The following is a 14,952-nucleotide window of genomic DNA, read 5'->3' as shown; positions in this document are numbered from 1 at the left end:
GATATCAAGATCCTCATGGGCGACTTCAACCCGAAGGTTGGTTCCGACTACACGGACTATGAGCACGTCATGGGATGCAATGGTCTCGGAAAAATGAGCGAAACGGAGAGCTGTTTGCAGAGTTTTGTGGCACCGATGATATGGTGAGTGGGGGGTCGCTCTTTCCTCATCGACCAGTGCACAAAGTGACATGGGTTTCCCGTGATGGCATCACGGAAAATCAAATCGACCACATCTGCATCAGCCGAAAATGGAGACGGAGCATTCTTGATGTGCGGAACAAACGTAGTGCCGACATTCCATTTTCGGTAAAAGGCGGATGGACGCCTAGTATATGAAACTAGGGTAAAAGGGGGGGGGGTGGCTTGAAACCCAAACCACCCCCCCCCCGCACGGGCCTGTCGACATTGCGTCCGTTCATCATCTTTTAATCGGCGAGATCCGACTGCGCATTGCCAGTATCCATCGATAGGAGGAGAAAATCGGGCACCGGTTTAACACACGCCGACTGGAAGACGGCATAAAATCGAACTGGGCCCCAGGGTTCGATCGTATATCAGCTGATCAGCAACACTTGGGAAACCGCGACATACCACAAAAGTTCAGCTTATTGGACGCAGTGGCTTAATTTCCCCAACAGGGGAGGAAAAAAAAAAACCGCGACATTTCCGGCCGACTGGATGCAAGGCGTCTTAGTAAAAGTATCCAAAAAGGGGGACCTGACTGTATGCGATAATTGGCGGGGCATCATGTTACTGTGCATCGTTCTCAAAGTCCTTTGCAAAATGATCCTTAACCGGATACAGGAGAAGATTGATGCAACTCTTCGACGGCATCAAACAGGATTCCGTGCCGGACGATCCTGTGTGGACCATATTGTCACGCTCCGTATCATCCTGGAGCAAAACAATGAATTCCAAGAGTCTCTCTACCTACCTGGTGTTCATTGATTACGATAAAGCTTTCGACTGTCTCAATCACGGGAACATGTGGAAAGCCCTCAGGCGCAAGGGTCTTCCTGAGAAAATCATCGGCCTCATTGAAGTACAGAATATTTTCGTACAGAGTACTGCACAACGGTGTTTTGTCCGATCCCACCCGGGTCGTTGCTGGAGTGAGGCAAGGATGTATACTTTCACCGCTACTGTTCCTCATCGTAATCGACGAGATCCTGGTAGGTGCGATTGACCGTGAATCAAATCGTGGATTGCTGTGGCAGCCCATTACCATGGAGCACCTAAATGACTTCAAACTGGCTTATGACGTTGCTTTCCTTGCTCAACGGCGCTCTGATATGTAGAGCAAACTCGATGATCTTGCCAATCGCTCCTCAGCGGCAAGTCTTATCATCAACGTCAACAAGACCAAATCGTTGTACATATGTAAACACGGTCAACCTTTCCAGCTTTACGGTAGCTGGGCAATCAGTGGAGAATGTTGAAAGCTTCCAATATCTTGGTAGCCAAATGGCGGCCGATGGCGCTGCGGTATATAATTCGTGTTTGGTGGCCTTACAATTGGATCTCCAACGTGGAGCTCCATCGTCGATGGCATCGAAGGCCGATACCGACATAAATTCGGGAGCGAAAGTGGAGGTGGATCGGCCACACTTTACGCAGGGGCGGGAACGAAATCTGCAAAACAAGCTTTAGATTGGAACCCGGTAGGACATCGCAGCAGAGGCAAACCCAGAGGCTCATGGCGGTGCAGCTTCAACAAGGAAATAAAGGAAGTCGAGAGAAATTTGACCTGGCCACAGGTCTAGGCGATGGCTGGCAATCGCCCAGAATGAAAATCTCACAATTCGGCCCTCTGCACCATCATGGGTGCCTAGTACTGAAGGTAAGTAAGTAGAAGAGTGAAGACAAGAAAATTGGTGCCTCTTAGCCCTCAGAGCAATAGGGCCGTGGAAAGGCAGAATTCAGGGATCATCAAGGCCTTATCAACATCCGAACTAAATGAAACGAACTGGCGTACGGCACTTCAACAATACTTTTACAGGCATAACACTCTCATTTCACATTCACAATTACTGGTAACACCCTTCAAACTTATGGTTGGGTAGAAATTCAGAGGCATTTTTCCGGGCCTTTGGAAATCAATTTTATCCGAGGATATTGACCAACTCGACCGCACAGACATTGCAGGGAGGGATGCCGAAACAAAACTTGTATTCAAACAATACGCCGACCGCGTACGTGGAGCGTAAGATAGTGGTATTAAAAAAAGCGACACCACAGACAAACAGACGTAACACCTAGAGCGATTTTCATAGAAATCCATCGCCCAGTTCACACTACCATCACCTGGTGGAAAAGTTGCACGAATCACTGTGTTGTGCAATATCGTCTACAGAAGGCGCTAGTGTGAAACGTCAAACGCATAGAAAAACAATGCGCGCGCCTCTGGTTGTGAAAGCCACAACTACGAAAATTTAAAATGATCGTTAAAAGCTTGGTCGATGGAAACTTCGCAAGTGTTACGTCTGTTTGTCTGTGGCGACACCATCTTCTTAGCACAGCAGAAAAGGAACAAGACAGATGCTAATTTCTCGCCGGAACGTTTTGAGGTTATATCTAAGGACGGAACGAAGGTGATGGTGATGAGCAGGTTCAGGATCCAGTATGCCAGAAATGTCCAAAACGTAAAACTGGCACCAATGCCAGTTTTGTGTGCATCGGATGGTAAAGTTATGAACAAATCAGAAGATTGCACGGATAAACTGCACAAAACGAATGAAAGTTCCGCAGCCGATACACCAGAATGCACAAACGGTTCCAGAAGTCTTCATCAACGTTTGGGGTTGAAGCGGCCAACCCGATTTGACGACGAATACATTTACCTGGTATGCCCCGAACCCACCTATACATATTTTTCATTGAAATTTGTTGAACAAAATTCTGTCACGTAACTGGTCCACTCGGTAGGTATTGATTTTGCAGAAATTCATTTGGCAATATTTAAACTGCTACTAATGTTATCCACAGAAGTTGTCAATTTGATCCTAAATTACGGTAGGGTATCGCGCCACTTGGGTGGTGGCTTCTATATTCATATGATTTCCACTATAACTCAGTCAATTTTGAACCAATTGACTTGAAATGTTGTACACGGGTAGATACTATACCTATCTCACCACATTCCAAAAGTTGTGTCAATTGGTTCAAATTCTATTCTATTGCTTCTATTAAACTGATCTTATCCTTTTTATACCCGTATGTAAGATTCATTATTCAACAACGCTCCTTGATTCAATTAGGTATGAGATGAGGCTATACACTCAAATGAAGTCATTCTTATCGTTCTGCCATCCTGCCATCCGCTCGAGGAAATGCATGTGCTCACGTTGTGACTAAAGTCTATATGCAGGCGGAAGGCCAGATGAACTGCGTGGTTGTACACAGTGGAAAAGTGTTGTTCACACAGTGCGATAACAGCGCAACGGACGATAGACAGACAGACAATCCTGCATTATTTCATTTTCAAGCTCTAGCCATTTCGTTGCCACTGTGATCTGTTTTGAGCTACATCAAATTGCAGTAATATCAGGATGTATGTAGCGACGGCTCCAACAATCTGCAATAAAGGATTCAATTCCAATCGTCAATTTACAACTCGGAAACAGCTAACAACTCACATTGAAAACCAATCCATGATCGATGGAAAACAGTCCGCATGCAGTGAATTCCACTTTTTGCTGCAACAGTTGCAGAGAGAAAAGCTTGACCTGCAATAAACGAAATATTAATAAGGCGCCAACAGTCAATGTCGAATATCCACGTGTTTCAAAGTGTGCATTTGGCTCATTGAACGTGGCAATTTAAAGCATTTCGATTTCAGTATTAATAGTGTTGACGATAATACGTACTGCCGTTTTGGTGCGAACGCAATTGGTGTTCGTTCCTAGTCCGTGTATCAGACAGCCAATTTGGGAAGCCTTTCTCGGTTACCGGTTCCGGTGCCGTTTTCGAATATTTGCCGACAGTCAATAGGAAATAAACGAAATCGTCGTTAATATTTTATGATCAATTTGTGTCGACGTGGGATGGGTGTCATCCAGTAGTGGCGATGTGCGAGCTCAAAATTTGATATACAACACTACATATTACTTCACTACTTTGTTGCAAATTAATTTAAAGAGTAATTTAATGTTTCAGAGCTCATGGCAAATTTGGAATATTTGATATTTAATCATTTAATCGTTATAATATATCTTCTTTTTTATTTATATATATGTATATATAAATGAGCCGGAACTCCCTTTGAAGCAAGATCACTCACGAGCGAATAAACCAATCAGTATGATTACTGCACGACCTTGTAGAAAGTTATTTTTTTTTTAATCATATACATATTTATTTTGAAGGCTTGAAGCATTACAGAGCCGAAATGTTAGAGTTATATACAGTAACAAAATTATTTGGTGCTCTTTCGAGCGGATTTTTTTGGGTCTTAGCTCCGTCGAGCCTGACGCTGCAAACTGAGCCCATCGTTCACGTACCTTACCGCTACTGTTGGGAAGTGCGTCGATCAAAAAATTAAATTAAAATTCTCCAACCAAACTGCCCTGTTGCCCTATCCATTTCCTCCAAACGTTCCGCGTCGAATTGCTCCATGTATTTTGCTGCCTTCGAAGTTACCGTAACTTCTTTTTCCGCTGTTTCCATACTATTTTGAGGTTCTATTTCTTCTTCCACTATCTCAATGATATCTCCGTCGATGGAGTCTGTCCTGCTCGATACCGCTGCTACTTCTGTTTTCACCACTCCAACATAAGTATTCTTTTGGCAATTGGAATTTTGTCGAGCACTAGGTCGTTAATTGAAATTAACACCGTCGTACACACTTCTTAAACCCTCACTTACCTTGGTGGAAACATCAACGGTGTTCTGTATTTTGGAGGTAACCAACCAGTTCGAGTAATCAAGGTGGACCAAAATTCAAAAGAAAAATTGTAGCTTTCCGACTGAGCATCAAGCCAAAGCAAAATTTCTCACAAAATCAAAGGCAACGCAGGTGTATATAAAACGAGGGATTGAGCACTTGAAAAAAAAAACCTGACTACAGAGTTGTTACATTACATGATCTTAGATTTATTTGCCCATTTAGGCACAGAATTTCACAGCGAGAGACGACACATTATATGGGTATTGGCCCTTAACCGATGACTTCGCTGACGTTCCTCGATGTTTCGTTGTTTCGTTGAGTTTCGGTAGTCGGCCGGCAGGGTGGAACTCCGGTCCCTGGTGATGCTGGTTGTTCCGGAATTACGTGGTATATCGGCTGTGGACCAACAGCGTTGCTCACAGGACCTTGACCGATGGTAGAACTTTGGATGCACTTGGTACGTCAGCAGTGTGCCGACCGGGTGACTTGCTGGACCTTGATCGATGGCCGAACTCCTGATGCTCGTGGTACGCCGGCAGTGGGCCGACGGGATATCTCACCTGTCCCCGCTCGGACGTAAGCTCTTTAGATGAACCGGGAGTAGAGGTTCCAACCCGGGATATCCCGGGACAAAAAATCCCGGGATCTTGAAAAATTCGGGATTTCCTGAATCCCGGGATAAGTTTTTTCACCGTCCCGAAAATCCCGGGATTCCCGGGACACATATTCCCTACATATTTTTTTGCTTTGATATGGATTTGGAGAGTCTTTGAAACGTATTCGAAGAGTCGTGATTTTTTTTTCAAAAATTACCTTCAAGCAAAATACAAAAATGTTACATAATTAACTTCAACTGTTTGTGGACGTCAAAACTCGTTGGAATTCGACTGAAATGATGCTTGAGCATTTCATTCGTTGTTTTGATTGCATCAAAGAGACTTTTTCCGAAATAGGCTTTTCAGGTCTTATTTTGGAAAGTAATTTTGAAACGGTCGTTGCAGTGTTGTGTGACAGTGTAGCAAAAGAAGATTTCCCAGAATTATTATACAGGGTGTTAGGTTCGTGAGTGCAAACTTTTTAAAGGGTGATAGAGGACCATAAATGGAGAAAAAAATTGTTCTACGCATATGGTCAAATCTCAACCGTTACGTAGTTATTAAACTTCCCATGTTTTTGACTCTTATTGCCTTAACTGGCCGGCACGGTAAAGGCTGGGTATGCTGCGCAATTCACATCCCATTGTGATCCACTAGCCTCTGCCCAGCAACTCCTATCCCTACCTCCACGCGGTACCGGCCGGAAACTATGAGCAACCTTAGGGAAGATCGGGTAACCAACCCCGGTGGGACCTTTGGTCGTAGGCTGACAGGGAAGGGGGGGGTTTGCTTCGGCAAACCTGAGCGTCTGTTCTCCAGGAGGAGCGGCTCACAACAGCGTCTGATCCCCATGTTAGGGGCGGCTGATCTACGTCCGAGTGCCAGAGAAGGACTCTAAGCTCAACTGTGCACTATGGTCCTCCGGAAAGTAGGGGGTTGGTGTCAGGCCCTACGAGCCAGCCGTAAAAACCCATTGTAACGGAAAATCAGCAACAGAATAACCGAACAGCTACCGGAGGAGTGGAAGGAAGGGGTAATCTGCCCCATTCACAAGAAAGGCGACCATTTGGAATGTGAGAACTTCAGGGCGATCACTATTTTGAATGCTGCCTACAAAGTGCTATCCCAGATCATCTTCCGTCGTCTGTCACCTAAAACAAATGAGTTCGTGGGAAGTTATCAAGCTGGCTTCATCGACGGCCGGTCGACAACGGACCAGATCTTTACCGTACGGCAAATCCTCCAGAAATGCCGTGAATACCAGGTCCCAACGCACCACCTGTTCATCGACTTCAAAGCGGCATACGATAGTATCGACCGCGCAGAGCTATGGAGAATCATGGACGAAAACGGCTTTCCTGGGAAGCTGACTAGACTGATTAAAGCAACGATGGACGGTGTGCATAACTGCGTAAGGGTTTCGGGTGAACTATCCAGTTCATTCGTATCTCGCCGGGGACTGCGACAAGGTGACGGACTCTCATGTCTACTCTTCAACATCGCGCTGGAAGGTGTGATGCGACGAGCCGGGCTCAACAGCCGGGGAACGATTTTCACAAAATCCGGTCAATTTGTGTGCTTTGCGGACGACATGGCTTTGGCCACCTTCTGGATGCTGGGTTCGCCGTAAAGTGCAGCGAGCTCGTGGTTCATCCTTCTCCGCCACACGCCGTTCTCCTGCACACCGCCGAAGATCGTTCTTAGCACGCGTCGCTCGAAAACTCCGAATGCTTGTAGGTCCTCCTCGAGCATGGTCCATGTCTCGTGCCCGTAGAGGATCACCGGTCTTATTAGCGTTTTGTACATGGTGCATTTGGTGCGTGGGTGAATCTTTTTCGACCGCAGTTTCTTCTGGAGCCCGTAGTAGGCCCGACTTCCGCTGATGATGCGCCTCCGAATTTCACGGCTCACGTTGTTGTCAGCCGTCAGTAAGGATCCGAGGTAGACGAATTCCTCCACCACCTCGAAAGTATCCCCGTCTATCGTAACATTACTACCCAGACGGATCCGGTCGTTTTCGGTTCCGCCTACCAGCATGTACTTTGTTTTTGAGGCATTCACCACCAGTCCGACCTTTGCTGCTTCGCGTTTCAGGCGGGTGTACAGTTCTGCCACCGTTCCAAATGTTCTAGCGATAATGTCCATGTCGTCCGCAAAGCACACAAATTGACCGGCTGTTGAGCCCGGCTCGTCGCATCACACCTTCCAGCGCGATGTTGAAGAGTAGACATGAGAGTCCGTCACCTTGTCGCAGTCCCCGGCGAGATACGAATGAACTGGATAGTTCACCCGAAACCCTTACGCAGTTTTGCACACCGTCCATCGTTGCTTTAATCAGTCTAGTCAGCTTCCCAGGAAAGCCGTTTTCGTCCATGATTCTCCATAGCTCTGCGCGGTCGATACTGTCGTATGCCGCTTTGAAGTCGATGAACAGGTGATGCGTTGGGACCTGGTATTCACGGCATTTCTGGAGGATTTGCCGTACGGTAAAGATCTGGTCCGTTGTCGACCGGCCGTCGATGAAGCCGGCTTGATAACTTCCCACGAACTCATTTGTTTTAGGTGACAGACGACGGAAGATGATCTGGGATAGCACTTTGTAGGCAGCATTCAAAATAGTGATCGCCCTGAAGTTCTCACATTCCAAATGGTCGCCTTTCTTGTGAATGGGGCAGATTACCCCTTCCTTCCACTCCTCCGGTAGCTGTTCGGTTTCCCAGATCCTGACTATGAGCCGATGCAGACAGGTGGCCAACTTTTCTGGGCCCATCTTGAAGAGTTCAGCTGCGATACCATCCTTACCAGCTGCTTTGTTGGTTTTGAGCTGGTGAATGGCATCCTTAACTTCCCTCAGCGTGGGAGTTGGTTCATTTCCGTCCTCCGCTGCACTGGCGTCGTCGTTTCTTCCGTTGCCGGGGGCTCCCGTGCCTACGTTCTCCACGCCGTTCAGGTGCTGATCGAAGTGCTGCTTCCACCTTTCGATCACCTCACGTCCGTCCGTCAAGAGGCCTCCGTCTTTATCCCTGCATATATCGGCTCGCGGCACGAAGCCGTTACGGGATGCGTTGAGCTTCTGATAGAACTTCCGTGTTTCTTGGGAACGGCACAGCAGTTCCATTTCTTCACACTCCGCTTCTTCCAGGCGGCGCTTTTTCTCCCGAAAGAGGCGTGTCTGCTGTTTCCGCTTCTGTTTGTATCGTTCCACGTTCTGTCGAGTCCCTTGCTGCAGCATTACCGCCCTCGCTGCGTTCTTCTCCTCCAAAACCGTTCTGCACTCTTCGTCGAACCATTCGTTCCGTCGATTCCGTTCCACGTACCCGATGGTGTTCTCGGCTGCGTCGTTGATGGCTGCTTTCACTGTACTCCAGCAGTCCTCTAGAGGGGCCTCATCGAGCTCGCCCTCGTCTGGCAACGCGGCCTCGAGATTCTGCGCGTATGCTGAGGCGACATCCGGTTGCTTCAGTCGCTCTAGGTTGTACCGTGGCGGTCGCCGGTACCGTACATTGTTGATGACGGAGAGTTTTGGGCGCAGTTTGACCATCACCAGATAGTGGTCGGAGAAAAAAAAAAAAAAAAAAAAAAAAAAAAAAAAAAAAAAAAAAAAAAAGTCTATCAATATCCAGTCGAAATCTCCATTGTAATTTTGAGGTTACAATAAACCTTCAGGAAGCTTTTCAGCCAATCAGACTCGCTTAGGAAGCATTGGGAAGACGAGATGCTACATTACTGTCTGCGGAAGGCAGCTTCAGTTTCTCGTATTCGAAGCTTAAGTAAAGTAACTCCACGCAATCACGAAGGAAATCAACGATCGGCTACAAAAAGAAAAGTTCCTTCAAGGTCTTCCATTGTCAACGCAAGTGCCAGCAGAACTCGAAAGCTTATCGAAAACGCAACTGATTAAGTTCATCAAGGAACTAGGAGTATACGATTGTTGCAAGACTGTCAAAGACAGACCGATAATGATGCTGCCGAGTTGAATGCAGGATTGACCTGTATGCAAGACACCATCGAGCATGCGTGAATAACTGGAATCGGCTATAAAGGAGTATGTCAACCCTTCCAAGAATGAATTCGCAATTATTGATTTTTCAAAAGTTTTTGAGCTACATGGTAAATTAAACCGACAATATCAAAACAGGACATGCCACAAAAGTTCAACTTATTGGACGCAGTGGCTTAATTTCCTCAACAGGGGAGGAAAAAAACCGACAATTGAACCGACGTCAACTAATAGCGAGCGCATATTTTCGAACTCTGGATATATCTGTTCTGAAAAGCAAACCTCACTGTCCGATGAAATCATTATTAACATTTACTTCTTGAAGTCGTATCTTCGGAGAACGAATTCAAATTAATAAAAACAGTTACTATTTTTTTTATCGATGAATAGAACATATTCCTTCCTACAAAATTGCATTTGAGGCACATTCAAAAATTTCCCGGGATCCCGGGATTTCCCGGGACAAACAACAAATTTTATCCCGAATTCCGAGACAAGCAAATTGGTCAGGAAATGGAACCTCTAACCGGGAGCATAAAAGGCTGGTCGAAGGGTGGTGTGTACCGGTTCCGGACCGATATGGAAGGTACGAGCTTGTCAACTGGAATGGCTAAGGCCCACCAGTGATGTTAGAGTGAAGGGGCGGATGATTGTTTCGATGTCCCCGGCAAGACTAAGGTCCACCAAGGCGCCCGGATGTTCCTCAACTTGACGACAAATCCAGATGAAGCGGGTGGCCTGACTCGCGTGACCGCGTGGTCGGGATCCAAGATGGCGGATGACAGCGAGGGCGACTAGTCACTTTTCTTCTCGTGGGCGAGATTCACGCGGTTCCGGGGGTTTGTCCAGCTTTCTTGGAGTTTGTCCGGTCTGAGAGTGCACTGGGGGGCGAAACAATCCACTCCGGGGATGATACCCGAATTGGGAAAGGAAAAAAAAGAAAAGCATTCACAGACCTAATCTCATGCAATTCAATGCACCGAACCAGTGCTGAAAATTTCATTTCGTCATGCCTAAATTCAATCACCTACAGCTCATTTTAGAAGCTGAACCTGAGAACATGATATGTGGAAAACTTGTGCGGCTCGACCAATTCTGCAAGAAATTAGTCTAGCCGCACAAGTTTTTCATACATCATATTCTCAGGTTCAGCTGCTAAAATGAGCTGTAGGTGATTGAATTCAGATATGATGAAATGAATTTTTCAGCACTGCACCGAACAATGGTGAATTTCTTCTTCAGTTCACTAGGTCTGAGCCATTATACCCACTATTTTTTCTTGCTAAACAAGCACTTTTTCACGAACTATATACACCGCATGCAAGAGTTGTGAAATTTATTTATAACTGTTCACTTTGGAAGTCACAGCGAGAGAAAGCGAGAGCGTTAGATCAGAATTTAGTCTAACCAAAAATCGGTCCAACGAAGTTTGACACTTCACTCTTCTTGATAGTTGGCACCCCTTCCATACAGGGAATGGAAATTAGGTCAACTTTGTTTTAGTAACGGGTTGGAAACTTAGCTCCACCAAGGTGTATCTAGTTTGGTGGGAAAGCATAAAACGAGTGATAATTGGGTTGTTTAGTGAATAAAATACACTAGTTTACAGCATTTTTGAACTCGGTAAGCTGATGATCGTTTTTGGTGCAGAATCATGCCCTGAGTTCGAAAACGCGAAGGAAAAAAATTACAGTAGAGCGGAAATTTTTTCGACTTCCCATACAAGGTCGATGATTTAAAATCAATTTTTGTTCTATTTTTAAGCAAAGTCGCTCACTTCACACATCTCATTCTCCGTAATCAATGCTCCGATTGAGGTGATTTTTTACTGTAACTCGCCTACATATGATATGTCAAATAAATGTTGAAAAAGAATTTTTAAATTGTTTTTTTCTTATTGAAAAAAATACATTTCCTCATAAAATTTTGGAAATTTCGCTAAAATTTATGGAGATCGTCCCCAAAACTCGCCAATATTTTGAATTTCATCAATCTGACGCAAAACCTGCATTCAGATGATCGAATGGTATTATATTCAGCTTTTAATTTATGGAAAAAGATTTGAAATTGGTTGAACAAAACGCAAGATATTTGAATTTTACTGAATTCCATATTTTAAAAAGTTGTTAAACTCGATGTTGAGCTCAAACTCAAAAACTGTTCTACTTTACATTTTTTGAAGCACGGTTTCGAAATCAGCGCTAAATTATGCTTCAAAAATTTTGGTCGTTGACAGAAGTTCACTATTTTCGTTTTATTTTGTAATCTAGTGATATTGCTATTTCCAATAGCCTAATCGAAAGAGTTCAATTTTCTGAGTATTACGTGATTTTACTGCGTTCCAATTACTTTGTTTTGATGGTTAAATAAACAAAACAGTTTTAATTTTCGTGACAGTTCAATCGATAAAATGACAGTTCACCCCGAACAAAAAAAAAATCCCCATATAAATTTTAAATGCATTTTAAAAATAGTACCCGTGCAGCGAAAATGATAAAATTTTAGATTTCGACTAATTTTTAGATGGAGATTGCGATTATGAAATAATCTAGATACCCCTAAACAACCCAATCAAATTTGCTTTGAAGTGTAGATCTTTTCAATAGACAACGGGTTTACGGCCACCAGTAAGGTTGTCTACGTTTCTTTTGGATGGGAGTTGGATCTTGGGGCTTACTGGTGGGTTACGGACCGACATGGGAATGCTTGTGGAGGAGCCAACAAGCCACAAATCGCCGGGGCCCGTGGCGGAGGGGCTACACGTTTGCTTCATAAGCAGATGGTCATGGGTTCGATCCCAGCGCCGACACTTTCGTCAGTTGCTCTTTCCCCCCTGACACTGACCCTCTTCTGAGCCCATGGCTCAAATGGACCCGGATATTTGGACATCGGCGAACAGCAACTCATAATGTACCCCCAATCGGATTGGAAAAAAGGAACAACCAACAGCCAATACAGCAACATCCTCGGGCTCATCATTCTACCATGATAGGGTAGAAAGTGAAAGCAGCGCAACAGCGAACCAGTTCGATGTAGTATAATTGAAATAGAATACATTAAGGTACTGTACAAATTGTAAGTACAGTTTCCAATTGGAATCGCTTACGCAGTGTCCTAGTGGACAAACCCTACTAACAAAAGTAGCTGCATAAGAGCTAATGTTACAAAAGCGTTCGGAAGAAAGGTCTTTTAAGCTTTTATCCAGCAAAAATGTTAGTTGGGAAAAGAGCTGTAAATTAGGTTAAGTGAATGAAGAATAAGAAAAAAACAGGCCGCAAATTGGAACCAACGGCTACAAATCCCTGGAAGAATTCCTGGAGAAATCTCCAGAGGAATCCTGGGAGGAATTCCAGGAGAAATTTCTGAAAAATCCCTTGAGCAGCTCCAAGAGGATTTCCTGAAAGAATCTTTGGAGAAATTTCTGGAGAATCTCCTGGAGCAATCATCGAAGGATTTCCTGGAGGAATCTCTGGTAATATTCCCGGAGATATTCGTTGAGAAATCTCTGAAGAAATCCCTGAAGCAATCCCTGGAGGAATTTATGAAGGAATGCTTAGAGAAATCCTTGAAAAAATCTCTGAGGAAATCCCTAGAGAAATTGTTGACATAATATCTGAAAGATGTTCAGGAGCGATTTCAGGAAAATTCCTAGTGGGATTCTTGAAGAAATTGCTGGGGTAATTCCTGGAGGAGTTCCTAGAGAAATTACTGGAAAATATTTTGGAGTAATGCCTGCAGAAATTCCTGGAGGTATTTCCGGGGGAATTGTTGGAGGCATTCCTAAATGAATCTTTAGGGAAATTCTTAAAGAATTACTGGTTTAACGTCTGGTGGAATCTGTAGAGGAATTCTGGGAGATTTCAATTTATATTTCTATTATTTCTGTATTTCTATATTCCTATATTTCTGGAGAAATCATCGAAAGAATTGCTGAAGGAATCCCTGGGTAAATCCGTGAAATTGTAGAGAAATCCCTGAATCAATTCCTGGAGGAATCTTTGGAAGAATTCCTGGAGAATGCCTGGAGGGATCACTAAAAAAATCTTGAAGATGTTCCTGAAGAGTTTCCTGGAGCATTTTTTGCAGAAAGCCCTAGAGGATTTCGTGGAAAAATCCTTGGAGAAATTTCTGGAGGACTACCTGGAGAAATTTCTGGAGGACTTCCTGGAGAAATTTCTGGAGGTATTCCAGAAGAAATCTTCGAAAATCCCTGGAAAAAATCGTGAAAAAATCCCTGGAGAAATCCCTGAAGTAATTCCTGAAGAAATCTCTGGGAATATTCCTGGAGAAATCCCTGAAAAAATACTGAATGTATTCCCAAATAATTTCGTGGAAGAATTTCCGAAGAAATTCCTAGAGGATTTCCTAGAGATATTCCTGGAGATGTAGATGACAAAATTTCTGAGGGTTGTCCGGGAGCGATTCCTGGATCAATTCCCGCAAAAATTCATGGAGGAGATCCTGGAGAAATTCCTGGATGAAATCCTGGAGGAATGCCTGGAGGTATTTCTGTGGGAATTGCTGGAAGAATCCCTGAAGGAATTCCTGGAGGAATCTCTAGAGGAGTTGTTGAAACAATGGCTGGATGAATTTCTGGAGGATTCTCTAAAGAACCTCTGTGAAAAATTTCTGAGTAATCCCTTGAGAATTCTTGGAGAAATTCCCAGATAAATCCTCGAAGGAATTACTGAAAGAATTTATGGAAAAAATCGTGGAGAAATCCCTTAAGGTGATACGAGACGTTGTGTTGTTTTGCCTATCTTCCCTCTCTTTCTAACGATTTGCCTCACGATTTTGAAGATGGTAATCTCGATTTCTATCGCACAGAATGGAAAATTATCAGCATATGTACTGCAAGTGAGCATTCACAATGATAAGTTTTTGTTCCAAAATATGAAGTAGATTCTGAGATTACCATCTTAGTAGCAACAGAGTAATGGCGGGTATTTCATCGAACGCCCCGTTCACCCTTAAAAAACCCTGAAGAAGTTCCTGGAGGAACCCCTGCAGCAATTCCTGGAAAAAAATCTGGAAGAATTCCTGGAGGAATCCCTGGAAAAAATCCAGAAGGTATTCCTAAACCTTGGAGGAGTCCCTGAAGCAATTCCTGGAGGAATATATGAATGAATAGCTGAGTTCAAGGTGGAATCACTGGAAGAATTCCTGGAGGAATTTCTAGGAAAGCCTGGTGGAATTCTTGAAGAAATCCGTGAAGTAATTCTTGGAGCAATCTTTGGAGGAATTTTTGTAGGAGTCTCTGGACAAATCCTTGGAGGAATCCCTGGAAGAATTCCTGTTTCTGAGTTTCTGGGAAATTCTTGGAGCAATTCCTGGAGGCGTTCCTGAAGCAATTCCTGGAGGAATATCTGGAGGAAAACCTGCAGGAATCGCTGAAAGAATTCATGGAGAAATCTCTGCACGATTCCAAGGAAGAACCCCTGGAGACATTCTCGGAGGAATTCCTGAAAG

General features: G+C 44.4%; 1 protein-coding gene across 1 annotated transcript in view; it reads right to left on the bottom strand.

Moving 5' to 3' along the window:
• Window positions 1-3,208: 3,208 nt before the first annotated feature.
• LOC115259077 (uncharacterized) overlaps window positions 3,209-14,952 on the bottom strand; it is a 32,971-nt gene continuing 21,227 nt past the window's right edge. The window contains exons 3-4 of the mRNA XM_062848741.1: window positions 3,638-3,727; window positions 3,209-3,576 (exon numbers count right to left, since the gene is read on the bottom strand). Coding sequence (XP_062704725.1) covers window positions 3,490-3,576; window positions 3,638-3,727 — 177 coding nt within the window. The 3' untranslated portion in view covers window positions 3,209-3,489. The remainder of the gene's footprint in view (window positions 3,577-3,637; window positions 3,728-14,952) is intronic.

Source organism: Aedes albopictus, chromosome 2 (assembly GCF_035046485.1).
Source record: "Aedes albopictus strain Foshan chromosome 2, AalbF5, whole genome shotgun sequence".
NCBI lineage: Eukaryota > Metazoa > Arthropoda > Insecta > Diptera > Culicidae > Aedes > Aedes albopictus.
This window is presented reverse-complemented; position numbering and strand designations above follow the sequence as displayed.